The sequence below is a fragment of the Pseudophryne corroboree genome, chromosome 4 (assembly GCF_028390025.1).
Source record: "Pseudophryne corroboree isolate aPseCor3 chromosome 4, aPseCor3.hap2, whole genome shotgun sequence".
Taxonomy (NCBI): domain Eukaryota; kingdom Metazoa; phylum Chordata; class Amphibia; order Anura; family Myobatrachidae; genus Pseudophryne; species Pseudophryne corroboree.
This window is the reverse complement of record NC_086447.1, coordinates 144,171,779-144,198,382: the sequence shown is the minus strand read 5'-3', so window position 1 is coordinate 144,198,382 and position 26,604 is coordinate 144,171,779. Positions and strand designations below refer to the sequence as shown.

Genomic DNA, 26,604 nt, shown 5'->3' with positions numbered 1-26,604 from the left:
AAATATGTTGCTTGGTGTGAGGCCAGGAAGGCCCCAACGGAGGAATTTCAGCTAGGTCGATTTCTGCACTTTCTACAGTCAGGGGTGACTATGGGCCTAAAATTGGGTTCCATTAAGGTCCAGATTTCGGCTCTGTCGATTTTCTTCCAAAAAGAACTGGCTTCACTGCCTGAAGTTCAGACTTTTGTAAAGGGAGTGCTGCATATTCACCCCCCTTTTGTGCCCCCAGTGGCACCTTGGGATCTCAACGTGGTGTTGGATTTCCTAAAGTCGCATTGATTTGAGCCACTTAAAACCGTGGAGATACAGTTCCTCACGTGGAAGGTGGCCATGCTGTTGGCCTTGGCGTCGGCCAGGCGTGTATCAGAATTGGCGGCTTTGTCATGTAAAAGCCCTTATCTGATTTTTCATATGGACAGGGCGGAATTGAGGACTCGTTCCCAATTCCTTCCTAAGGTGGTATCAGCTTTTCATGTGAACCAACCTATTGTGGTGCCTGCGGCTACTCGGGACTTGGAAGATTCCAAGTTGCTGGACGTGGTCAGGGCCCTGAAAATATATGTTTCCAGGACGGCTAGAGTCAGAAAAACTGACTCGCTATTTATCCTGTATGCACCCAACAAGCTGGGTGCTCCTGCTTCAAAGCAGACTATTGCTCGCTGGATCTGTAGCACGATTCAACTTGCACATTCGGCGGCTGGACTGCCGCAGCCTAAATCTGTAAAAGCCCATTCCACGAGGAAGGTGGGCTCTTCTTGGGCAGCTGCCCGAGGGGTCTCGGCTTTACAACTTTGCCGAGCTGCTACTTGGTCGGGTTCAAACACGTTTGCAAAATTCTACAAGTTTGATACCCTGGCTGAGGAGAACCTTGAGTTTGCTCATTCGGTGCTGCAGAGTCATCCGCACTCTCCCGCCCGTTTGGGAGCTTTGGTATAATCCCCATGGTCCTTACGGAGTTCCCAGCATCCACTAGGACGTCAGAGAAAATAAGAATTTACTCACCGGTAATTCTATTTCTCGTAGTCCGTAGTGGATGCTGGGCGCCCATCCCAAGTGCGGATTGTCTGCAATACTTGTATATAGTTATTGCCTAATTAAAGGGTTATTGTTTGGAGCCATCTATTCGAGAGGCTCAGTTGTTCATACTGTTCACTGGGTATAGTATCACGAGTTGTACGGTGTGATTGGTGTGGCTGGTATGAGTCTTACCCGGGATTCCAAATCCTTTCCTTATTGTGTCAGCTCTTCCGGGCACAGTTTCCCTAACTGAGGTCTGGAGGAGGAGCATAGTGTGAGGAGCCAGTGCACACCAGGTAGTCCTAATTCTTTCTTAGAGTGCCCAGTCTCCTTCGGAGCCCGCTATTCCCCATGGTCCTTACGGAGTTCCCTAGCATCCACTACGGACTACGAGAAATAGAATTACCGGTGAGTAAATTCTTATTATTCCAGTGCTGCGAGCAGATTGTCGCCGCCCATAAGGGAGTGTATTGTGGCTTTGCAAGTGTGCGGTCGCATGTGCAGCCTAGCGGTACAAAAAAAGTTTTGTGCAGTTTCTGATTTGCCCAGAACTTACTCAGCCGCTGCGATCACTTCAGCCTGTCAGGTCCTGGAATTGACGTCGGACACCCGCCCTGCAAACGCTTGGACACGCCTGCGTTTTTCCAGACACTCCCAGAAAACGGTCAGTTGGCACCCACAAACGCCCTCTTCCTGTCAATCTCCTTGCGATCGGCTGTGCTAGTGGATTCTTCGTAAAATCCATCGCTCAGCAACGATCCGCTTTGCACCCGTACGACGCGCCTGCGCATTGCGGTGCATACGCATGCGCAGTTCTGACCTGATCGCAGCGCAGCGAAAAAATCTAGGGTGCGATCAGATCTGGATGACCCCCTAGATACAGACTCTTCTGTGACAAATATGCCATCTACGCAGTGATTTTGAATGGTAGAGTTAATGGTCATTGGAAACAAAAAGGTTATTTTTTTGTCGGCTAGTGGGAAAACATATTAGCTCAGCTTTTAAGACATTATCTGTAATGTGGTGAGAGCACCTGCATTATGGTAAGGCTAAAATACCTTTAGTTACGCGGACAACACAGATCGTTCACAAACCATATACGTTTTGGTGCCATCAGCTCAGGTGTGATATTGAAAACATAGAGCTTGTATTGTGTCACTCGGTGAATGGAGGCAAGGATTGGCAACAAAGTAATAAATAGCACCCAGTGTTGGGACATATCTCGTTCAGTACCTGTCATGATAATCCCATGCCCCCACTTAGTACAGTACGTGTTGTACGCTGCCAGAATCTCTATTTACAGTATATTGATAACTGCAAATGCAGCATTTTTATTGTCTGTAAAGTCACGGACATTATAGTGCTGGCATTATATAGCTTACAGTTACTGTTCATAAAAGCAGGAAATATTTGGATTTTGTTTCTTACGTTTTTCATCTTATTTTTATGTAGCGCCAGCGTCCCTGCCCCCATTGGAGTCCACAGGCTGTATTGCCGAACACCACCTTGTCAGCAGCCATTTATCCTACCAGTTAGTTTTTTGCGTGTTGCATGGAACGGGAGAACCCGGAGGTAGCCAATGCAAACATGGGGAGAACATACAAACTTTACACAGACAGGGGGCACTTCAAATGTATGCAGCATATTACAGCTCTGAATGTTATTCTTTGTGCCCCATCTTCCCCCAGGAAAACTTGCGATGTTCAGGGTATTGTATATGGAGGATACACAGCCAGACTTCCTGCTTAATTGAATTGGCCCCATAGTGTCCTGGTGGGGATGAAACACATGACCCCAACACTCTGAGGCAGCAGTACTAACCACTGTGCCTTTCCATATGTGTTTTTTTTCTGCTTCATCTATTCCTTCTGTGCAAATTTTACACATTTTCTTTTAAAAAAAAAAACCTGAAATCTCCAGAAGGAAAGGGTGATATTTCATGAGCCGTGGCTGTGTTGCTGCATTAGCAGAGCCTGTGCAGGAATTGCATGTCACTATGGTGCGTCTGTTTGAGGCTTGATGTCTGAGTGGGTTAGAGGGGGCACACAAGGTCTCAGACCTGCTTTGTTATACCTCTCTTGCACCGTCTCGTATAGATATAATTAGGAGCATTATTCAAGTGGTGGACTGTCTTCTGGTGAGACGGGGACATTTACAGGGAAAAGCTGTGATGGGAAGGTCGTGCTGAAGGAGGGGGCAGCTGAGGGCAGAACCTCTCAGACACATCACAGCACAGTTGGCTGGCTGAGAGCTGATGGCTGTGAAACCACTTTCTCGGCAGACGTGGACACTTCCAGACCCCTCTCTCCACGGATGTAAAATCAATGCAGTCAGAATTCTTCCTCCCCTCTGTCAGGCACACACTTAGGACTTCCATTGATTTTAGCGAGATGCCGTTAATGATGTCATTTTCTTTATTGTATGTTATGAAATAATACCTATGCTGGTTTGTCCCTGTCATTTCAATGTCCACTCTTTCCATCATGCGCTTTCGCGGTTACTGCCGGTTCTGTGGCAGTTTAACACCCATTGTCATTGACCTGCATCCATGGCTCTAGGGGGATACGCAACCATGACCAGCGCTCCTTACGTAGACGGCAGAAAAAATAAATCTGTCAGTAGGAGGAGAGAGAAGGATGCACAACACACTATAAATCATTTGTATGATGCTGGTCTGCCTTTCTAACAAAGCCAGCAAATTGCACGTACAGCCCTCCTTACTTTTATTTTTTTACCATCAAAATCAAAGCCTGGCGCAAAATTTGCTCTGTAAAACATTATTTTTTTATGATAAATTTTCTTCGGAATGTGTACAGCAAAAAAAAAATGTACAAAAATTAAGAGCTATTTCCACACAAGTTTTTAGAATTGTGTCCTTTTGTATTTTTTGTCACACACACGTACATGGCTGCTACACCAGATCACTACGGGATTGTGTTTTCCTCCGGGAGAGCAGGTGTTAAGACGCTGCCTGGGTTTTATCTGGAAGGTAGAGGACGAGAAAGAGAGGGAAAGCAATGTGACAGCACTGCCGGAGAACATTTGATAAGAGTCACACTAGCAATTACTTGTAGGCACCTGCACCTGGAAACTACACACCACCCTGACTCTAGAAATGAACTAATGTCTAGACATAGCCGGTGGCTTCTTCCATGCTTCACTCACTGTGGGCTTCAGAAGGTGGTAAAGGCATTGGGGGGATACTTGTGCAAATGTGCAGTAACCTACAGCAACTAGTGTTAGTTAGAAAATGAGGGGCAGATGTATTAAGCCTGGAGAAGTGATAAAGCAGTGATAAGTGGAAGGTGATAACACACCAGCCAATCAGCTCCTAACTGTCAATTTACATATTGGAGCTGATTGGCTGGTGCGTTATCACCTTGCACTTATCACTGCTTTATCACTTCTCCAGGCTTAATACATCTGCCCCTGAATGTGAAGCTCTGTTTGCCGTTAGTCACTGCATGTTTGCGTATTATTATTGTCTTCTATTTCTTGGTCGCCACAAGGCGTTTGCAGTGCTGAACAGTGATGAACAATTTAATATACATAAATACATAGGATAACTATAAACTGCTGAGCGATCTATCACAGACCGCTCAGCACACATCGCGCTGTGCTGAGCGGTCGGTGATAGATCGCTCAGCACTCATCTCTAGGTGTGTACCCCCCTTAAGGTAGATTGAATACAAATCAGGGTTTAGCCACCAAAAATATATATTTATTTTTTTTACATTGAATTTAAGAAAAAAATATTTTAGGTGGTGATTTTGATTGTCCACGGCTAATAAACATTATTTTTCTGCCATTAGAAATGTTTTTTTGTTTTTTTCACTTTTGGCTAATTTTTTGCCTTATGCGTGCTCTGCTGCAGCATATTTTAAATGCATTGCTTTATGCCTCTACTTTCTTTGAAAATGTCTTTATAACCTCACTCATTTCTGAAGTGATCCTCTAATACTATCATTCTATCCAGTTGTGAGTGTAAAGCAGATCCGTGCTATAACCAAAGGCAAGTTTTTAATAATTCTGTGTCAATTATATTCGCAAACATTCAGCCTCAATATATGGCATGACACATATGGTGCGAGTAAGCTGCGCCGAGTGGTGTAGCGTCTTTTTTGCCCAAATATGCAATACGATGTAACAAAACCGCTTCGTGAGACTATACTGATTCATTTAATATGTGACACCTGCATACCTATATGCAATTGATTCTATATATGAAGTATATATAGGAAGTACAATGGAACTTGGTGTGAAAAATAACTGCAGGTGCTGCGTCATAGCACTTTGTATACAGATACACACACACACATATATATATATATATATATGTATATACATATACTGCATATCAAATTCATTGCTTGCGTTGAAGCTGCTCATTTGATTGACAAAGACACTCAAGTTGAATGTGAAATGGTACGCTAAGAAGGGATGTTTGGTACGACTGTGGTAATATGTGTGTGAGTGCATGTGTTATTTTTATATATATCTATAGCTATATCTATCTAGCTATATCTATATATATCTATATATATATATATATATAGTACCTTGCTGCCCCGGCACTCCCAGTATCCACTAGGGAATATGTCCTGCTCTGGTGCCTTCCTTCGTGGAGGGCTTTGGGAAGGCCCCCCAAAATATTTCGATCACAAAAAAGGCGGCACTCAGAGACTGTGATAAAATCTGTGATAAAATCTTATTTCTTTTTTCACTATTACAAGATTTTATCACAGTTTCTTGAGTGCCGCCTTTTTTGTGATCGATATATATATATATATATATATATATATATATATATAGTTAGTAACTCCGGATATATTGCAGTGCCAAGAGATCACACAAGAGGTTTCTGGTGCAACTAGCCTCAAACTGTTTTATTAAGCAGCAAAACAAAATAAAACAACTAAATAAATATCTTTCCAGCTGGCTCTAAAGGTGTGTACACACGGTAAGATCTTTTCTTCTGATTCTGACTATATAGTCATAATCGGAAGAAAAGATAGTGCAGATCGCAAGGTGACAGTCACCTTGCGATCCCGATCCGATGCCGATGCGCGGCCCCGCGCGGTCGGCATCGGCCGAAAAACTAGGCTGTGCAGGCAAGTCAATCCTGACTATCTCTATAGAAGAGATAGTCAGGATTGACACTTAGCCAAAATCGCACAGAACCAGGATCGCAAGCACACTCATTATGTGCTTGCGATACTGGCTAAGTGCCGACCCGGCCCCCCGTCGCACAGTGAGAATCGGATAAGTCCGAATCTCACCGTGTGTACACGGCCTAAAGGAACACAAGTCATTCTTAACTCACTACAAAACACAAGATGTTTTACCAAGCATACTGTAGCTCACTTGTTTTCTGTAGTAGGTTTCTCTCACTGAAGGGTAAATTTACTAAAATGTGAGTTCTATGGATGTTGCCCATAACAACCAATCAGATTCCAGGTTCTGAAGGTTCTAGAAGGTGCTAGTAGAATTTGATTGGTTGCCGTGTGCAACTTGCCATTTTAAATAGAACTCCCATATTAGTATATTTACCCCTGAGACTCTGCAGTCTTTTTTATCCCCAGTCAGTGTGAGGGAGCTAGTGCCTTATAACTCTGGTTTAGCTGAAATGACTAATTAGTTTCTGTGAGGCCAACAGGCCCTAAGACACGAACTGGGCCTAATGAACGGAACACACCCTCCTTTAACACATCCAGACCCCAGGGCCCCTTAACCGACTATTACCAAAAGACAAAACGTTCTTATCAAACACGACATTCAAGGGTTTTAAAACACATAGTTTAGAAACCTTGGGCAAATCTACCTGCCTTCCAGCACTATTCCAGTGTTATCACAATATACAGCACTGCAAAAGTTTTAAGCAGGTGTGGAAAAAATGTTAGAAAATTAAAAAGGCTTTCTAAAATAGAAGTGTTAATAGTGTATTTTTTTTATCAATTATCAAAATGCAAAGTTAATGAACAGAATAGAAGTCTAAATCAAATCAATATTTGGTGTAACCACCCTTTGCTTTCAAGACAGCATCAATTCTAGGTACACTTGCACACAGTTTTTGAGGGAACTCTGCAGGGAGGTTGTTCCAAACATCTTAGAGAACTAACCACAGGTCTATTGTGGATGTAGGCTAGCTCAAATGCTTCTGTCTCTTCATGTAATACGTGTTGCAGACTACATTTGGAGCCAGGCATGATGGTATTGCATGATGGATAAGTATCTGCCTGCATTTCTCAGCATTGTGGACACCATTAATCCTGACCAAATCTCCAACTCCATTTGCTGAAATGCAGCGCCGAACTTGCAAAGAACCACCACTATGCTTCACTGTTGCCTGCAAACACTTTTCTCTAACGTCCTAAGTGGATGCTGGGGACTCCGTAAGGACCATGGGGAATAGCGGCTCCGCAGGAGACTGGGCACAAAAGTAAAAGCTTTAGGACTACCTGGTGTGCACTGGCTCCTCCCCCTATGACCCTCCTCCAAGCCTCAGTTAGTTAGATTTTTGTGCCCGAACGAGAAGGGTGCACACTAGGTGGCTCTCCTGAGCTGCTTAGTGAAAAGTTTAGTTTTAGGTTTTTTATTTTCAGTGAGACCTGCTGGCAACAGGCTCACTGCACCGAGGGACTAAGGGGAGAAGAAGCGAACTCACCTGCGTGCAGAGTGGATTGGGCTTCTTAGGCTACTGGACATTAGCTCCAGAGGGACGATCACAGGCCCAGCCATGGATGGGTCCCAGAGCCGCGCCGCCGGCCCCCTTACAGAGCCAGAAGACTGAAGAGGTCCGGGAAATCGTCGGCAGAAGACGTCCTGTCTTCAATAAGGTAGCGCACAGCACCGCAGCTGTGCGCCATTGCTCTTAGCACACTTCACACTCCGGTCACTGAGGGTGCAGGGCGCTGGGGGGGGGCGCCCTGAGACGCAATAAAAACACCTTAGATGGCTAAAAATACATCACATATAGCTCCTGGGCTATATGGATGCATTTAACCCCTGCCAGTTTTTCCTTAAAAAAGCGGGAGAAAGGCCGCCGAGAAGGGGGCGGAGCCTATCTCCTCAGCACACAAGCGCCATTTTCCCTCACAGCTCCGTTGGAGGGAAGCTCCCTGACTCTCCCCTGCAGTCCTGCACTACAGAAACAGGGTAAAACAAGAGAGGGGGGGCACTAAATTTGGCAGATTAATAATACAGCAGCTATATAAGGGAAAAACACTTATATAAGGTTATCCCTGTATATATATAGCGCTCTGGTGTGTGCTGGCAAACTCTCCCTCTGTCTCCCCAAAGGGCTAGTGGGGTCCTGTCCTCTATCAGAGCATTCCCTGTGTGTGTGCTGTGTGTCGGTACGTTGTGTCGACATGTATGAGGAGGAAAATGGTATGGAGGCGGAGCAATTGCCTGTAATAGTGATGTCACCCCCTAGGGAGTCGACACCTGACTGGATGGTCGTATGGAAGGAATTACGTGATAGCGTCAGCACTTTACAAAAGACTGTTGACGACATGAGACAGCCGGAAAAACGGTTAATACCTGTCCAGGCGTCTCAAACACCGTCAGGGGCTCTAAAGCGCCCGTTACCTCAGATGGTCGACCCAGACACGGACACTGACTCCAGTGTCGACGGTGAGGAAACAAACGTATTTTCCAGTAGGGCCACACGTTACATGATCACGGCAATGAAGGAGGTTTTGAACATTTCTGATACTACAAGTACCACAAAAAAGGGTATTATGTGGGGTGTGAAAAAACTACCCGTAGTTTTTCCTGAATCAGATGAATTAAATGAGGTGTGTGATGAAGCGTGGGTTTCCCCCGATAAAAAACTGCTAATTTCTAAAAAATTATTGGCATTATACCCTTTCCCGCCAGAGGTTAGGGCGCGTTGGGAAACACCCCCTAGGGTAGATAAGGCGCTCACACGCTTATCAAAACAAGTGGCGTTACCGTCTCCGGATACGGCCGCCCTCAAGGAGCCAGCTGATAGAAAGCTGGAAAATATCCTAAAAAGTATATACACACATACTGGTGTTATACTGAGACCAGCAATCGCCTCAGCCTGGATGTGCAGTGCTGGGGTGGCTTGGTCGGATTCCCTGACTGAAAATATTGATACCCTGGACAGGGACAGTATATTATTGACTATAGAGCATTTAAAGGATGCATTTCTATATATGCGAGATGCACAGAGGGATATTTGCACTCTGGCATCAAGAGTAAGTGCGCTGTCCATTTCTGCCAGAAGAGGGTTATGGACGCGACAGTGGTCAGGTGGTGCGGATTCCAAACGGCATATGGAAGTATTGCCGTATAAAGGGGAGGAGTTATTTGGGGTCGGTCTATCGGACCTGGTGGCCACGGCAACGGCTGGGAAATCCACCTTTTTACCCCAGGTCACCTCTCAGCAGAAAAAGACACCGTCTTTTCAGGCTCAATCCTTTCGTCCCCATAAGGGCAAGCGGGCAAAAGGCCACTCATATCTGCCCCGGGGCAGAGGAAGGGGAAAAAGACTGCAGCAGGCAGCCTCTTTCCAGGAACAGAAGCCCTCCCCCGCTTCTGCCAAGTCCTCAGCATGACGCTGGGGCCTTACAAGCGGACTCAGGTACGGTGGGGGGTCGTCTCAAGAATTTCAGCGCGCAGTGGGCTCACTCGCAAGGGGACCCCTGGATCCTGCAGGTAGTATCTCAGGGGTACAAATTGGAATTCGAGACGTCTCCCCCTCGCCGGTTCCTGAAGTCTGCTTTACCAACGTCTCCCTCCGACAGGGAGGCGGTATTGGAAGCCATTCACAAGCTGTATTCCCAGCAGGTGATAATCAAGGTACCCCTCCTACAACAGGGAAAGGGGTATTATTCCACGCTGTTTGTGGTACCGAAGCCGGACGGCTCGGTGAGACCTATTTTAAATCTGAAATCCTTGAACACTTACATACAAAGGTTCAAATTCAAGATGGAGTCACTCAGAGCAGTGATAGCGAACCTGGAAGAAGGGGACTATATGGTGTCTCTGGACATCAAGGATGCTTTCCTCCATGTCCCAATTTGCCCTTCTCACCAAGGGTACCTCAGGTTTGTGGTACAGAACTGTCACTATCAGTTTCAGACGCTGCCGTTTGGATTGTCCACGGCACCCCGGGTCTTTACCAAGGTAATGGCCGAAATGATGATTCTTCTTCGAAGAAAAGGCGTCTTAATTATCCCTTACTTGGACGATCTCCTGATAAGGGCAAGGTCCAGGGAACAGTTAGAGGTCGGAGTAGCACTATCTCAAGTAGTGCTACGACAGCACGGGTGGATTCTAAATATTTCAAAATCGCAGCTGATTCCGACGACACGTCTGCTGTTCCTAGGGATGATTCTGGACACAGTCCAGAAAAAGGTGTTTCTCCCGGAGGAGAAAGCCAGGGAGTTATCCGAGCTAGTCAGGAACCTCCTAAAACCAGGCCAAGTGTCAGTGCATCAATGCACAAGGGTCCTGGGAAAAATGGTGGCTTCTTACGAAGCGATTCCATTCGGCAGATTCCACGCAAGAACTTTTCAGTGGGATCTGCTGGACAAATGGTCTGGATCGCATCTTCAGATGCATCAGCGGATAACCCTGTCTCCAAGGACAAGGGTGTCTATCTTGTGGTGGTTGCAGAGTGCTCATCCTCTAGAGGGCCGCAGATTCGGCATTCAGGACTGGGTCCTGGTGACCACGGATGCCAGCCTGAGAGGCTGGGGAGCAGTCACACAGGGAAGAAATTTCCAGGGCTTGTGGTCAAGCCTGGAGACATCACTTCACATAAATATCCTGGAGCTAAGAGCCATCTACAATGCTCTGAGCCTAGCAAGACCTCTGCTTCAAGGTCAGCCGGTGCTGATCCAGTCGGACAACATCACGGCAGTCGCCCACGTAAACAGACAGGGCGGCACAAGAAGCAGGGGGGCAATGACAGAAGTTGCAAGGATTCTTCGCTGGGCAGAAAATCATGTGATAGCACTGTCAGCAGTGTTCATTCCGGGTGTGGACAACTGGTCCACCCGGGGGAGTGGGGACTTCACCCAGAAGTCTTCCACATGATTGTGAACCGTTGGGAAAAACCAAAGGTGGACATGATGGCGTCCCGCCTCAACAAAAAACTAGACAGATATTGCGCCAGGTCAAGGGACCCTCAGGCAATAGCTGTGGACGCTCTGGTAACACCATGGGTGTACCAGTCAGTGTATGTGTTCCCTCCTCTGCCTCTCATACCCAAGGTACTGAGGATCATAAGAAGGAGAGGAGTAAGGACTATACTCGTGGCTCCGGATTGGCCAAGAAGGACTTGGTACCCGGAACTTCAAGAGATGCTCACAGAGGACCCGTGGCCTCTAAGAAAGGACCTGCTCCAGCAGGGACCCTGTCTCTTCCAAGACTTACCGCGGCTGCGTTTGACGGCATGGCGGTTGAACGCCAGATCCTGAAGGAAAAAGGCATTCCGGATGAAGTCATCCCTACCCTGATCAAAGCCAGGAAGGATGTAACCGTACAACATTATCACCGTATTTGGCGTAAATATGTTGCGTGGTGCGAGGCCAGGAAGGCCCCTACAGAGGAATTTCAACTGGGTCGTTTCCTGCATTTCCTACAAACAGGACTGTCTATGGGCCTAAAATTAGGGTCCATTAAGGTTCAGATTTCGGCCCTGTCGATTTTCTTCCAAAAAGAACTGGCTTCATTTCCTGAAGTACAGACGTTTGTCAAGGGGGTACTGCATATACAACCTCCTTTTGTGCCTCCAGTGGCACCTTGGGATCTAAATGTAGTTTTGGGATTCCTAAAATCACATTGGTTTGAACCACTTTCCACTGTGGACTTAAAATATCTCACATGGAAGGTGGTAATGCTGTTAGCCCTGGCTTCAGCCAGGCGTGTCTCAGAATTGGCGGCTTTATCCTATAAAAGCCCTTACCTAATTTTTCATACGGACAGGGCAGAATTGAGGACTCGTCCTCAATTTCTCCCTAAGGTGGTTTCAGCATTTCACTTGAACCAGCCTATTGTGGTGCCTGCGGCTACTAGGGACTTGGAGGACTCCAAGTTGCTGGACGTAGTCAGGGCCCTGAAAATATATGTTTCCAGGACGGCTGGAGTCAGAAAATCTGACTCGCTATTTATCCTGTATGCACCCAACAAGCTGGGTGCTCCTGCTTCTAAGCAGACTATTGCTCGCTGGATTTGTAGTACAATTCAGCTTGCACATTCTGTGGCAGGCCTGCCACAGCCAAAATCTGTAAATGCCCATTCCACAAGGAAGGTGGGCTCATCTTGGGCGGCTGCCCGAGGGGTCTCGGCTTTACAACTTTGCCGAGCAGCTACTTGGTCAGGGGCAAACACGTTTGCTAAATTCTACAAATTTGATACCCTGGCTGAGGAGGACCTGGAGTTCTCTCATTCGGTGCTGCAGAGTCATCCGCACTCTCCCGCCCGTTTGGGAGCTTTGGTATAATCCCCATGGTCCTTACGGAGTCCCCAGCATCCACTTAGTACGTTAGAGAAAATAAGAATTTACTTACCGATAATTCTATTTCTCATAGTCCGTAGTAGATGCTGGGCGCCCATCCCAAGTGCGGATTGTCTGCAATACTTGTACATAGTTATTGTTACAAAAATCGGGTTATTATTGTTGTGAGCCATCTTTTCAGAGGCTCCTCTGTTATCATGCTGTTAACTGGGTTCAGATCACAGGTTATACGGTGTGATTGGTGAGGCTGGTATGAGTCTTACCCGGGATTCAATATCCTTCCTTATTGTGTACGCTCGTCCGGGCACAGTATCCTAACTGAGGCTTGGAGGAGGGTCATAGGGGGAGGAGCCAGTGCACACCAGGTAGTCCTAAAGCTTTTACTTTTGTGCCCAGTCTCCTGCGGAGCCGCTATTCCCCATGGTCCTTACGGAGTCCCCAGCATCCACTACGGACTATGAGAAATAGAATTATCGGTAAGTAAATTCTTAATATTATGCTCTCCAGCCCTTCAGCAAACAAATTGTCTTCTGTTACAGCCAAAAATTTCAGATTTTACCTCCTCAGTCCAGAGCACCTGCTGCCATTTTTCTGCACCCATTTCCTATGTTTTCATTCATAGTTGAGTTGCTTGACCTTGCTTCCACGTTGAAGGTATGGCATTTTGGCCATGATTCTTCAATGAATACCACTTCTGGCCAGACTTCTCTGAACAGTAGATAGGTGTACCTGGGTTCCACTGGTTTCTGCCAGTTCTGAGATGATGGCACTACTGGACATCTTCCGATTTTGAAGTGAAGTGACACATGATTTGTCTTTCATCTGATGCACTAAGTTTTCTTGGCAGGCCACTGCGTCTACGGTGCTCAGTGTTGCCCGTTTCTTTGTGCTTCAATGCCAAGAAATACGATCAGGTACTTATCTGTCATGCAATACCATCAGGGAGGCATCTGGCTCCAAATTTATTTTGCAGCAGAACAATGTCTCCAAACAGTCAGCTAATGTCACTAATAATGATCTTCAGCGTAAAGAAGAATAAGGAGTCCTGGAAGTGGTGGTTTGGACCCCACAGACCCCTGATCTCAACATCATACAGTCTGTCTAGAATTACATGAAGAGGCAGAAGGATTTGAGCAAGCCTACATCCACAGAAGATCTGTGGTTAGTTGTCAACTATGTTTGGAACAACCTACTTGCGGAGTTCCTTCAAAAATTGTGTGCAATTGTACCTAGAATAATTGATGCTGTTTTGAATGCACAGGGTGGTCACTTCAGATTTTTATTTGATATAGATTTCTTTTCTGTTCATTAACTTTGCATTTTGATAATGGATCAAAATAAACAATTAACACTTCTGTTTTTGAAAGCATTCTTACTTTACAGCATTTTTTTCCACACCTGCCTAAAACTTTTGCACATACAGTATACAATCCGTGACGTGCAGTGAAATAAGGCAGAGCCTTTCCTGTTATTCTTCAGTATATGCAAGGTCATGGGCACCCAAGCTCCAAAATTCAAGAAATACAAACACAAGGTTTGATTATCAACATTTCAGTGCTTTATTGGCACTATCACCAGGATACAGTATCCTGATGATAGTGCCAACAAAGCACTGAAACGTTGATAATCAAACCTTGCGTTTGTACGTTTTGAATTTTGGAGCTTGGATGCCGCACCCAAGATGCATTATACAAACTATTCGTGAGGGCACCAGCGCAGCTATCTTGTTCTACTTGGAGTGCCGTGCTCTGGGCTGTTTTATTTATATATATATATATATATATATATATATATATATATATAAATTATTGAAAGTCACAAATTACCTGATGATGGACAATCCGTTCCAGTCCACCATCACCTGGATCCTTATTATTTGGTATGAATCCCGACTGTATTAATTGAATCTTTTTTGTTGCTGCAGTCTCTATTTTGTTCCACTCCATCTTTTCACATGGTCCGACACTGAGAGGCTGCGTTATACAGAGGGTGATATAAAACAGACTTCTTTTAATTCAGCGGGTTTTTTTTTTTTTGGGGGGGGCAACATAAATGAAAGGTAGAATAGTGTTTTTATGTACTTGTGTATATTGTGATTAATGATGCAGACAAGCTCGTACAGTATGTTGGAATTTGAATATCTTGTTCAAAGAGCTTGCAGTCTAACGGGGCTCGCTACAGAGAGGCGATATCTGCTGATCACGGGGCTGCAGGATGTGCTGTAATATCCTGCACCAGTTCCTTGCTGGTCCCATCAGCACTGAGAAGATTAGTGAGCCTCTTTGATCTTGTAACATTGGCAGATGCTTAGCTCCATGTAGGCTGCCAGCTACAGAACAATAGGGGGGATGTAGTTGTGCTCAGCAGTTTCTCTTGGGTTTCATGCTGCCAAAAGCTGACAACTATATGGCTCAGACGCCCCCATCTCTGTCTACACTGGCATTACAATGATTTAGAAATACCTCCAGCATCCACAATATCCTGTGTTGCTTCTGTAAAATGTGAAAAAAAAATTCAGGCTGTAATATCATCTGGTGCAGACATCCTATATGCATGTTAATGTTCTTGTGACACTGAATTTTTGTCATTGTAATTAGCATTTGTGCTAGGAAGCCGGAAAGGTTGCCGATTGGTTTTGCATCCCTGCATCATTTATGCAGAATTCCTAATCTGTGAACTATTCCAGCTTGTCCGTAAAAGGTGTGTGGGGGGGGGGGGGGGGGGGTGTATGCTTTTTATTTTATATGATTTTTTTCTTCTTCTTTGTCTTGCAGCCTACAGAGTATTAAAAATTCTAGCCTGAAACCCAGCAGTGTTAACAAGGGGGAATCTTTTAAATCAGAAGTCATAGGACCAATGATTGATGGCTAGAAAGAACCTGTAATTTATTTGTGCACATTCACAAGCTGATCTTATTTTGCAGCCTCTGTTCAGCTGTGGAGGTCACGTCTGGGCCGGGTGATGTACTCCATGGCAAACTGTCTGCTAATGATGAAGGTACGTGGGCGGCAGTAAACTGCAGAGCTACCGTATATACTAGAACAGAATGCCACGCCAGGTTCTACAGTGCCAGTCTGGTGTTCACACAAAGGAAATCCTTTACACTGAATTATCTCTTTGCGTTATATGAGTAGTGGACTTGGATTATGTGTAGTATTGCTTTTTTCTTTTAATTTGTGTTATTGTTTTTTTACGTAAGCTTTTTAGCTTGTTTATTGCCACAGTTCTGTATGTATATGCTTCCAGGTAAGTCTGATAGATCCACTGTTACATAACTACATCCAACACTTCCAGTGGAGGTGAGGACCGTTGTGTAGACATGCATTCATTGTTTCTGGGGTTTTTTTTAATTCTCACCATTATGTAGTCTTGAACACACAGATGTGTCCTCATACACTGTGGCTTCAGGCGCGCCAGACAACCCCAACCAGGTCCCGGGTGACTCGGCCGCATTGAATGTGTTTCTTGCACAAAATGTGCATCTTATCTACACAAGCAAAACTGGAAGCGACAAAAGTACATTGCTGGCTTGCACTGATTAATGTGATGTGCGACATTTGTACGCCTGTGTGTGACTGTGAGCAGTAGCGGATCTTGCCATGGGCAAGCAGGACTTTTGCCCGGGGCTCCGCCTCCCGGAGGGCGCAGGGCGCCATCCGGGTGGCGCCGCACCAGAGCAAGATCTTCTGCTGCTGTGCCCCCCGCTGCCGCTGGCCACTGTGAAGGGAAACTAGATGCGTACGCGTCTAGTTTCCCTTCGTGGACAGGTACTTTACTGTGCGCTGTGCGATGACGTCATCGCGCACCGCACATCATTTCAGTCTGTACAGGGGGCGTAAATGGCCACGCCCCCTGTACGAAGCCACGCCCCCTAATGCCGCCCGGGGCACCAGAAGCCCCGGAACCGGCCCTGACTGTGAGTCCGAATCTGTATACAAAGTGCTACATTGCAGCAGCTGCAGCTTTTTCTCACGCCAAGTGTCGTCGTGCTGCACCTGTGACCTTGTATGCATATAAGACTAATCCTGTGCAGATACAGTTGCAGCCCAGTGTCTTTAGTACACTGTGGTGTTTCACTGCGTCTGCAATGCGAATAAGGTGCACAATTTTAAGAAAAAGATGTTACACCTCTGAGGGCGGCTTAGTTGCGCCGAGCATCTCGGACCATATGGCATATAGATGCTAAGTGTATGAGACACATCTGTAGTTTATCTGACCTTATTAACACATCTCCATACTCTGATGTAGAATGGCAGCCTAAAACACACACTCCCAGGCTGTTGCACCTCTCTCCAAGGCATTCTACTGATCACCATAACAAGCACGGTTTCTATACATGGGGCACTTCTTAGAAATATACATGCCCGAGTAATAAATCTTATTTCTCTATCGTCCTAAGTGGATGCTGGGGTTCCTGAAAGGACCATGGGGAATAGCGGCTCCGCAGGAGACAGGGCACAAAAAAGTAAAGCTTTACTAGGTCAGGTGGTGTGCACTGGCTCCTCCCCCTATGACCCTCCTCCAGACTCCTGTTAGATTTTGTGCCCGAACGAGAAGGGTGCAATCTAGGTGGCTCTCCTAAAGAGCTGCTTAGAGAAAGTTTAGTTTAGGTTTTTTTCTTTACAGTGAGTCCTGCTGGCAACAGGATCACTGCAACGTGGGACTTAGGGGGAAAGTAGTAAACTCACCTGCATGCAGAGTGGATTTGCTGCTTGGCTACTGGACACCATTAGCTCCAGAGGGATCGAACACAGGCCCAGCCGTGGAGTCCGGTCCCGGAGCCGCGCCGCCGACCCCCTTGCAGATGCTGAAGCGTGAAGAGGTCCGGAAACCGGCGGCTGAAGACTCCTCAGTCTTCATAAGGTAGCGCACAGCACTGCAGCTGTGCGCCATTTTCCTCTCAGCACACTTCACTGGGCAGTCACTGAGGGTGCAGAGCGCTGGGGGGGGGCGCTCTGAGAGGCAAATATAAACCTTATACAAGGCTAAAAATACCTCACATATAGCCCATAGGGGCTATATGGAGATATTTAACCCCTGCCTGACTGGAAAAATAGCGGGAGAAGAACCCGCCGAAAAAGGGGCGGGGCCTATCTCCTCAGCACACGGCGCCATTTTCTGTCACAGCTCCGCTGGTCAGAACGGCTCCCAGGTCTCTCCCCTGCACTGCACTACAGAAACAGGGTAAAACAGAGAGGGGGGGCACATTAATGGCTATATATATATATATTAAAGCAGCTATAAGGGAGCACTTAATATAAGGATATCCCTTGTATATATAGCGCTTTGTGGTGTGTGCTGGCAGACTCTCCCTCTGTCTCCCCAAAAGGGCTAGTGGGTCCTGTCTTCATTAGAGCATTCCCTGTGAGTTTGCGGTGTGTGTCGGTACGTGGTGTCGACATGTATGAGGACGATATTGGTGTGGAGGCGGAGCAATTGCCAAATATGCAGATGTCACCCCCCAGGGGGTCGACACCAGAATGGATGCCTTTATTTGTGGAATTACGTGATGGTTTATCTTCCCTTAAACAGTCAGTTGAGGACATGAGGCGGCCGGACAATCAATTAATGCCTGTCCAGGCGCCTCAAACACCGTCAGGGGCTGTAAAACGCCCTTTGCCTCAGTCGGTCGACACAGACCCAGACACGGGCACTGATTCCAGTGACGACGGTAGAAATTCAAACGTATTTTCCAGTAGGGCCACACGTTATATGATTTTGGCAATGAAGGAGACGTTACATTTAGCTGATACTACAGATACCGTAAAACAGGGTATTATGTATGGTGTAAAAAAACTACAAACAGTTTTTCCTGAATCAGAAGAATTAAATGACGTGTGTGATGAAGCGTGGGTTGCTCCTGATAAAAAGTTGATAATTTCAAAAAAGTTATTGGCATTATACCCTTTCCCGCCAGAGGTTAGGGCGCGCTGGGAAACACCCCCTAAGGTGGACAAGGCGCTCACACGCTTATCCAAACAAGTGGCGTTACCCTCTCCTGAGACGGCCGCACTTAAGGATCCATCAGATAGAAAGATGGAAGTTATTCAAAAGAATATATACACACATGCAGGTGTTATACTACGACCAGCTATAGCAACTGCCTGGATGTGCAGTGCTGGAGTAGTTTGGTCAGAATCCCTGATTGAAAATATTGATACCCTAGATAGGGACAATGTTTTACTGTCGTTAGAACAAATAAAGGATGCATTTATCTATATGCGTGATGCACAGAGGGATATTTGCACACTGGCATCTCGGGTGAGTGCTATGTCCATTTCAGCCAGAAGAGCCTTATGGACACGACAGTGGACAGGCGATGCGGATTCAAAACGTCACATGGAGGTTTTGCCGTATAAAGGGGAGGAGTTATTTGGAGTTGGTCTATCAGACTTGGTGGCCACGGCTACTGCCGGGAAATCCACTTTTTTACCTCAAGTCACTCCCCAACAGAGAAAGGCACCGACCTTTCAACCACAGCCTTTTCGCTCCTACAAAAATAAGAGAGCAAAGGGCTTGTCGTACCTGCCACGAGGCAGAGGAAGAGGGAAGAGACACCAACAGGCAGCTCCTTCCCAGGAACAGAAGCCCTCCCCGGCTCCTGCAAAAACCTCAGCATGACGCTGGGGCCTCTCAAGCGGACTCGGGGACAGTGGGGGGCCGTCTCAAAAATTACAGCGCGCAGTGGGCTCACTCGCAGGTAGACCCCTGGATCCTGCAGATAATATCTCAGGGGTACAGGTTGGAATTAGAGACGGATCCTCCTCATCGTTTCCTGAAGTCTGCCTTACCAACCGTCTCTTCCGAAAGGGAGAGGGTGTTGGAAGCCATTCACAAGCTGTACGCTCAGCAGGTGATAGTCAAAGTACCCCTATTACAACAAGGAAAGGGGTATTATTCCACTCTATTTGTGGTACCGAAGCCGGATGGCTCGGTAAGGCCTATTCTAAATCTGAAGTCCTTGAACCTCTACATAAAAAAGTTCAAGTTCAAGATGGAGTCACTCAGAGCAGTGATAGCGAACCTGGAAGAAGGGGACTTTATGGTATCCTTGGACATCAAGGATGCGTATCTACACGTTCCGATTTACCCCGCACACCAGGGGTACCTCAGGTTCATTGTTCAAAACTGTCACTATCAGTTTCAGACGCTGCCGTTCGGATTGTCCACGGCGCCTCGGGTCTTTACCAAGGTAATGGCCGAGATGATGATTCTTCTTCGAAGAAAAGGCGTATTAGTTATCCCATACTTGGACGATCTCCTAATAAGGGCAAGGTCCAGAGAACAGCTGGAGACAGCTTTAGCACTATCTCAAGAGGTGCTAAGACAACACGGGTGGATTCTGAATATTCCAAAATCCCATTTAATCCCGACAACTCGTCTGCTGTTCCTAGGAATGATTCTGGACACGGTTCAGAAAAAGGTTTTCCTTCCAGAGGAAAAAGCCAAGGAGTTATCCGATCTGGTCAGGAACCTCCTAAAACCAGGAAAAGTGTCAGTACATCAATGCACAAGAGTCCTGGGAAAAATGGTGGCTTCTTACGAAGCAATTCCATTCGGCAGATTCCATGCAAGAATATTCCAAAGGGATCTGTTGGACAAATGGTCAGGGTCGCATCTGCAGATGCACCTGCGAATAACCCTGTCACCAAAGACAAGGGTGTCACTTCTGTGGTGGTTGCAGAAGGCTCACCTATTAGAAGGCCGCAGATTCGGCATTCAGGATTGGATCCTGGTGACCACGGACGCCAGCCTGAGAGGCTGGGGAGCAGTCACACAAGGAAGAAACTTCCAGGGAGTATGGACGAGTCTGGAAAAGTCTCTTCACATAAACATTCTGGAACTAAGAGCAATCTACAATGCTCTAAGCCAGGCGGAACTTCTCCTGCAAGGAAAGCCGGTGTTGATTCAGTCGGACAACATCACGGCGGTCGCCCATGTAAACAGGCAGGGCGGCACAAGAAGCAGGAGTGCAATGGCAGAAGCTGCCAAGATTCTTCGCTGGGCGGAGAATCACGTGATAGCACTGTCAGCAGTGTTCATCCCGGGCGTGGACAACTGGGAAGCAGACTTCCTCAGCAGACACGATCTTCATCCGGGAGAGTGGGGTCTACATCCAGAAGTCTTCAACATGTTAATAGACCGTTGGGAAAGACCAATTGTAGACATGATGGCGTCTCGCCTCAACAAGAAACTGGACAAATATTGCGCCAGGTCAAGAGATCCACAGGCAATAGCTGTGGACGCACTGGTAACTCCTTGGGTGTACCAGTCAGTGTATGTGTTTCCTCCTCTGCCGCTCATACCAAAGGTATTGAAGATCATACGGCAAAGAAGAGTAAGAACAATACTAGTGGTTCCGGATTGGCCGAGAAGGACTTGGTATCCGGAACTTCAAGAGATGCTCACGGACGAACCGTGGCCTCTACCTCTGAGAAGGGACCTGCTACAGCAGGGTCCCTGTCTTTTTCAAGACTTACCGCGGCTGCGTTTGACGGCATGGCGGTTGAACGCCAGATCCTAAAAGGGAAAGGCATTCCAGAAGAAGTCATTCCTACCTTGATTAAGGCACGGAAGGAAGTCACCGTGAAACATTATCACCGCATTTGGCGAAAATATGTAGCGTGGTGCGAGGATCGGAGGGTTCCGACGGAGGAATTCCAACTGGGTCGTTTCCTACATTTCCTGCAATCAGGATTATCTATGGGTCTCAAATTGGGATCCATTAAGGTTCAAATTTCGGCCCTGTCAATATTCTTCCAAAAAGAATTGGCCTCTGTCCCTGAGGTCCAGACTTTTGTCAAGGGAGTACTGCATATACAGCCTCCTGTGGTGCCTCCGGTGGCACCGTGGGATCTAAATGTAGTTTTAGATTTCCTCAAATCCCATTGGTTTGAACCATTGAAAAAGGTGGATTTGAAATATCTCACATTGAAAGTGACTATGTTACTAGCCCTGGCCTCTGCCAGGAGAGTATCTGAATTGGCGGCTTTATCTTATAAAAGTCCTTATCTAATCTTCCATTCGGATAGGGCAGAACTGCGGACTCGTCCGCATTTTCTCCCTAAAGTGGTATCAGCATTTCATCTGAACCAACCTATTGTGGTGCCTGCGGCCACTAGCGACTTGGAGGACTCCAAGTTGTTGGACGTTGTCAGAGCCTTAAAAATATACATTGCAAGGACGGCTGGAGTCAGAAAATCTGACTCGCTGTTTATATTGTATGCACCCAACAAGTTGGGCGCACCTGCTTCTAAGCAGTCGATTGCTCGTTGGATTTGTAACACAATTCAACTTGCACATTCTGTGGCAGGCCTGCCACAGCCTAAAACTGTAAAAGCCCACTACACAAGGAAGGTGGGCTCATCTTGGGCGGCTGCCCGAGGGGTCTCGGCATTACAACTCTGCCGAGCAGCTACGTGGTCGGGGGAGAACACGTTTGTAAAATTTTACAAATTTGATACCCTGGCAAAGGAGGACCTGGAGTTCTCTCATTCGGTGCTGCAGAGTCATCCGCACTCTCCCGCCCGTTTGGGAGCTTTGGTATAATCCCCATGGTCCTTTCAGGAACCCCAGCATCCACTTAGGACGATAGAGAAAATAAGAATTTACTTACCGATAATTCTATTTCTCGGAGTCCGTAGTGGATGCTGGGCGCCCATCCCAAGTGCGGATTATCTGCAATACTTGTACATAGTTATTGTTAACTAATTCGGGTTATTGTTAAGGAGCCATCTTTAAGAGGCCCTTTCTGTTGTCATACTGTTAACTGGGTTTAGATCACAAGTTGTACGGTGTGATTGGTGTGGCTGGTATGAGTCTTACCCGGGATTCAAAATGCCTCCCTTATTGTGTATGCTCGTCCGGGCACAGTACCTAACTGGAGTCTGGAGGAGGGTCATAGGGGGAGGAGCCAGTGCACACCACCTGACCTAGTAAAGCTTTACTTTTTTGTGCCCTGTCTCCTGCGGAGCCGCTATTCCCCATGGTCCTTTCAGGAACCCCAGCATCCACTACGGACTCCGAGAAATAGAATTATCGGTAAGTAAATTCTTATTTTCCATTTCATTGTATAGTAATGTATAGCCATATCAAATATTTAAAAACTTAAATCCTCTGTCCACTAAATGTCAGTCTGACTCCTCCCCTTTCCTGTAGGAAACCAATTCGCCAGTCTGGTCTACGCTATTGTATGTTAGGGGCATAATAGAGAATGTATTTTAATATGTTCTGTCTTTGTTGACTAAACACATCCTTCGTTAAAATAATATTTACCACCTAAATTCCCCTTTAAACCGTTTTGTCGCCCAAACTAGTAAGAATCACCTTACTTTACTTTGTTGAACAAGGTCCGATACTGCGCTGTGTGACAAATGAGAGTGGGACCTGATGCACACGGCATAAAAACTTCTGCAGTGAGGAAGTAGTCTGGGTGTTTAAATCAGGTTCTAGCTTTCATTTAAATAGACATTCTATAAAATTAGAGCTAGAATCTGAATGGTTGCTATGGGCAACACCTCTACTTGTCCTCTATATAGTTTGAGATGTCTCCTTCTACGTGAATAACTCCATTAAGAAGCAAGGCAAATTTCATATGTAGCCGTTATTAAATTCTGGAAGTTGTGAAACAAACTATGTGATTTTGGATACAAAGTAGGAGATGATGCAATAATTGTAATTTTATTATTTCCTGAATTATGTTTGCATGTGTCTATCCTCAGGGCCAAAATTACTTACGTATCCATCACCCATTCATCCATCCATCTGCAGAGTGCGCACTGATGGCGGCTACCCGCAGCCTACCCTCATTGGCTGGCTGAGTGCGCCTTCATCCCTTGCACATGATACAGTTACTGTTATTAGTGTGGCTGCTGTGGTCTATTCACATTACTTAATATATACTTGCCGTTGGTGAACTTCATATTTATGTTTGTTTGGGTTTTTTTTCATCTGCATTTTATATGCTGTATAGTGCATCTTATTTGTTAATAACAATGCCCGACAAAGAGAGCCTTATTAAAGTACTATTGTATACGAATCACGTACTCTGAATTTAGCATTTACTAATAACACAATCAAAGCACTCTTCCTATAATGACCCAGGTGTATATACTACTGTGTACTCCTGGTGTAGACCTGCAGATCTTGAGATACAGTATGTTCAGCTCTGCAAAATGCATCAAGCCGTACATTAGCCACTTAGGGGTATATTCAATTAGGGTCGGAAACTGGCGTCTGTCGAAAAGACGGCACTTTTCGACTTTTTACTATTCAGTCCCATCAGTTTTTATACGACAACTCGTGGAATTCGACTTGTCGAATAGTACGTGAATCGGCGGTATAGCTGCCGATACACGTACTTTTGAGGGAAACGGGGCCAAATTCGACAGGATTTGGCCCCGTTTCCGACCATCTAAGTCCGACATAAAAAAATGTCGGACTAAGATGTGGGACCCAGAGGAGGAGAGGGGGGAGCCGTGGGGAGACGGGACAGCCACGGACAGGGGAGAGCAGCGCTGCAGCAGGAAGTCTCACACCCGCGCCGCTCACGACAGCGTCCACCCGGCTCCAGCAAGTGAGGTCACGCTTGCTGGAGCCGGGTGGACACTGCCGTGAGGTCTTGCGGCAGTGAGACGTCCTTCTGCAGCGCTACTGTAACGCTGCTCTCCTCCGTCTGCCCACGGCTGTCCCCACTGGTCTCCCCGCGGCTCCCCCCATCCTCCCCTCCTCTGGGTCCCTCATCTCAATTCGATTTTTTAAAAGTCGTATTAAGATGAGATTAAATAGGGGTTGTCGGATCCATTCCGACAAATGCATGACGGAATGGATTCGACCCTAATTGAATATACCCCTAGTGATAGAGTAAAAGTTGGTGCAGGGCAGTGTGATATGCTTTTATGTATATGATGTGTATGTGGTGCTCATTCAATATATAGAATGTAATGAGATATTGGTGAAAGGCAAAGTTAACACCCCCCCCCCACATCAAAATCCTCTACCCATCCTGGAAATGAGCTGTAGCGGAGTAGTAACATAAGGGTTTCGTGATTAAGATTTTACCCTTAGCGGTACATATATTTGTCCTTCCATGTTGTAGAATTGTGTGGAATCGGATAGTCAGGGACACATTGTTGAGTCCTGCACCAGTAATAAGTGTGATTATTGCACACTGATGTGGTTTGTTTTCTGGGTGAAGGGCAGAATATGCTGCAGTACCTTTATATGCCATGAAGTGAGTTGTCAAGGTCTGTCTAATTACCGGAAGAGTGAGATGGGACATGGCGTTTTTTTTGCATCTTATGAATACACAATGATTTACTATGTAACACTTGTGTACTATGGACCGTGTTTGTATCCGGATTACAGCTTTTTTTATACATTGCTTTAAGCTCATTCCTGGCTCTTTTGCAGTGAGCGTTTCTGGGCTGCCAGGTGTTTCAGCACAAGCCACACAAGACGAGGAATTCAGTTGATCACGATACATTTCTCTGACGTCCTAAGTGGATGCTGGGACTCCGTAAGGACCATTGGGATTAGCGGCTCCGCAGGAGACTGGGCACAACTAAAGAAAGCTTTAGGACTACCTGGTGTGCACTGGCTCCTCCCACTAAGACCCTCCTCCAGACCTCAGTTAGATTCTTGTGCCCGGCTGAGCTGGATGCACACTAGGGGCTCTTCTGAGCTCCTAGAAAGAAAGTATATTTAGGTTTTTTTATTTTACAGTGAGATCTGCTGGCAACAGACTCACTGCAGCGAGGGACTAAGGGGAGAAGAAGCAAACCTACCTAACAGGTGGTAGTTTGGGCTTCTTAGGCTACTGGACACCATTAGCTCCAGAGGGATCGACCGCAGGACCCGACCTTGGTCTTCGTTCCCGGAGCCGCGCCGCCGTCCCCCTTACAGAGCCAGAAGCATGAAGAGTCCGGAAAATCGGCGGCAGAAGACTTCGGTCTTCACCAAGGTAGCGCACAGCACTGCAGCTGTGCGCCATTGCTCCTCATGTACACCTCACACTCAGGTCACTGATGGGTGCAGGGCGCTGGGGGGGGCGCCCTGAGGGCAATATAAGACACCTTGGCTGGCAAATCATCACAATATATAGTCCCAGGGCTATATATGTGATAAATTACCCCTGCCAGAATCCATAAAAAAAGCGGGAGAAAAGTCCGCCGAAAAAGGGGCGGGGCTTCTCCCTCAGCACACTGGCGCCATTTTCTCTACACAGTGCAGCTGGAAGACAGCTCCCCAGGCTCGTCCCTGTAGTTTTCAGGCTCAAAGGGTTAAAAAGAGAGGGGGGGCACTAAATTTAGGCGCAATATATGTATACAAGCAGCTATTGGGGGAAAAATCACTCAGTTATAGTGTTAATCCCTGCATTATATAGCGCTCTGGTGTGTGCTGGCATACTCTCTCTCTGTCTCCCCAAAGGACTTTGTGGGGTCCTGTCCTCAGTCAGAGCATTCCCTGTGTGTGTGCGGTGTGTCGGTACGGCTGTGTCGACATGTTGGATGAGGAAGGTTACGTGGAGGCGGAGCAGAGGCCGAAAATGGGATGTCGCCCCCCGTGGGGCCGACACCAGAGTGGATGGATAGGTGGAAGGTATTAACCGACAATGTCAACTCCTTACATAAAAGGCTGGATGACGTAACAGCTGTGGGACAGCCGGCTTCTCAGCCCGCGCCTGCCCAGGCGTCTCAAAGGCCATCAGGGGCTCAAAAAAACGCCCGTTACCTCAGATGGCAGACACAGATGTCGACACGGAGTCTGACTCCAGTGTCGACGAGGTTGAGACATATACACAATCCACTAGGAACATCCGTTACATGATCTCGGCAATTAAAAATGTGTTACACATTTCTGACATGAACCCAAGTACCACATAAAAGGGGTTTTATTTTTGGGGAGAAAAAAGCAGCCAGTGTTTTGTTCCCCCATCAGATGAATGAATGAAGTGTGTAAAGAAGCGTGGGTTCCCCCGATAAGAAACTGGTAATTTCTAAAAAGTTACTGATGGCGTACCCTTTCCCGCCAGAGGATAGGTCACGTTGGGAGATATCCCCTAGGGTGGATAAGGCGCTCACACGTTTGTCAAA

The 26,604-nt window shown here is 46.6% G+C and overlaps 1 protein-coding gene across 2 annotated transcripts in view; it reads left to right on the top strand.

Annotated features, from left to right (window-relative positions):
* Nucleotides 1–26,604, top strand: part of TRAPPC12 (trafficking protein particle complex subunit 12) — a 298,877-nt gene that overhangs the window by 221,776 nt on the left and 50,497 nt on the right. For both annotated transcript variants that reach the window (XM_063915478.1, XM_063915477.1), the window contains exon 8: nucleotides 15,435–15,508. In XM_063915478.1, coding sequence (XP_063771548.1) covers nucleotides 15,435–15,508 — 74 coding nt within the window. The remainder of the gene's footprint in view (nucleotides 1–15,434; nucleotides 15,509–26,604) is intronic.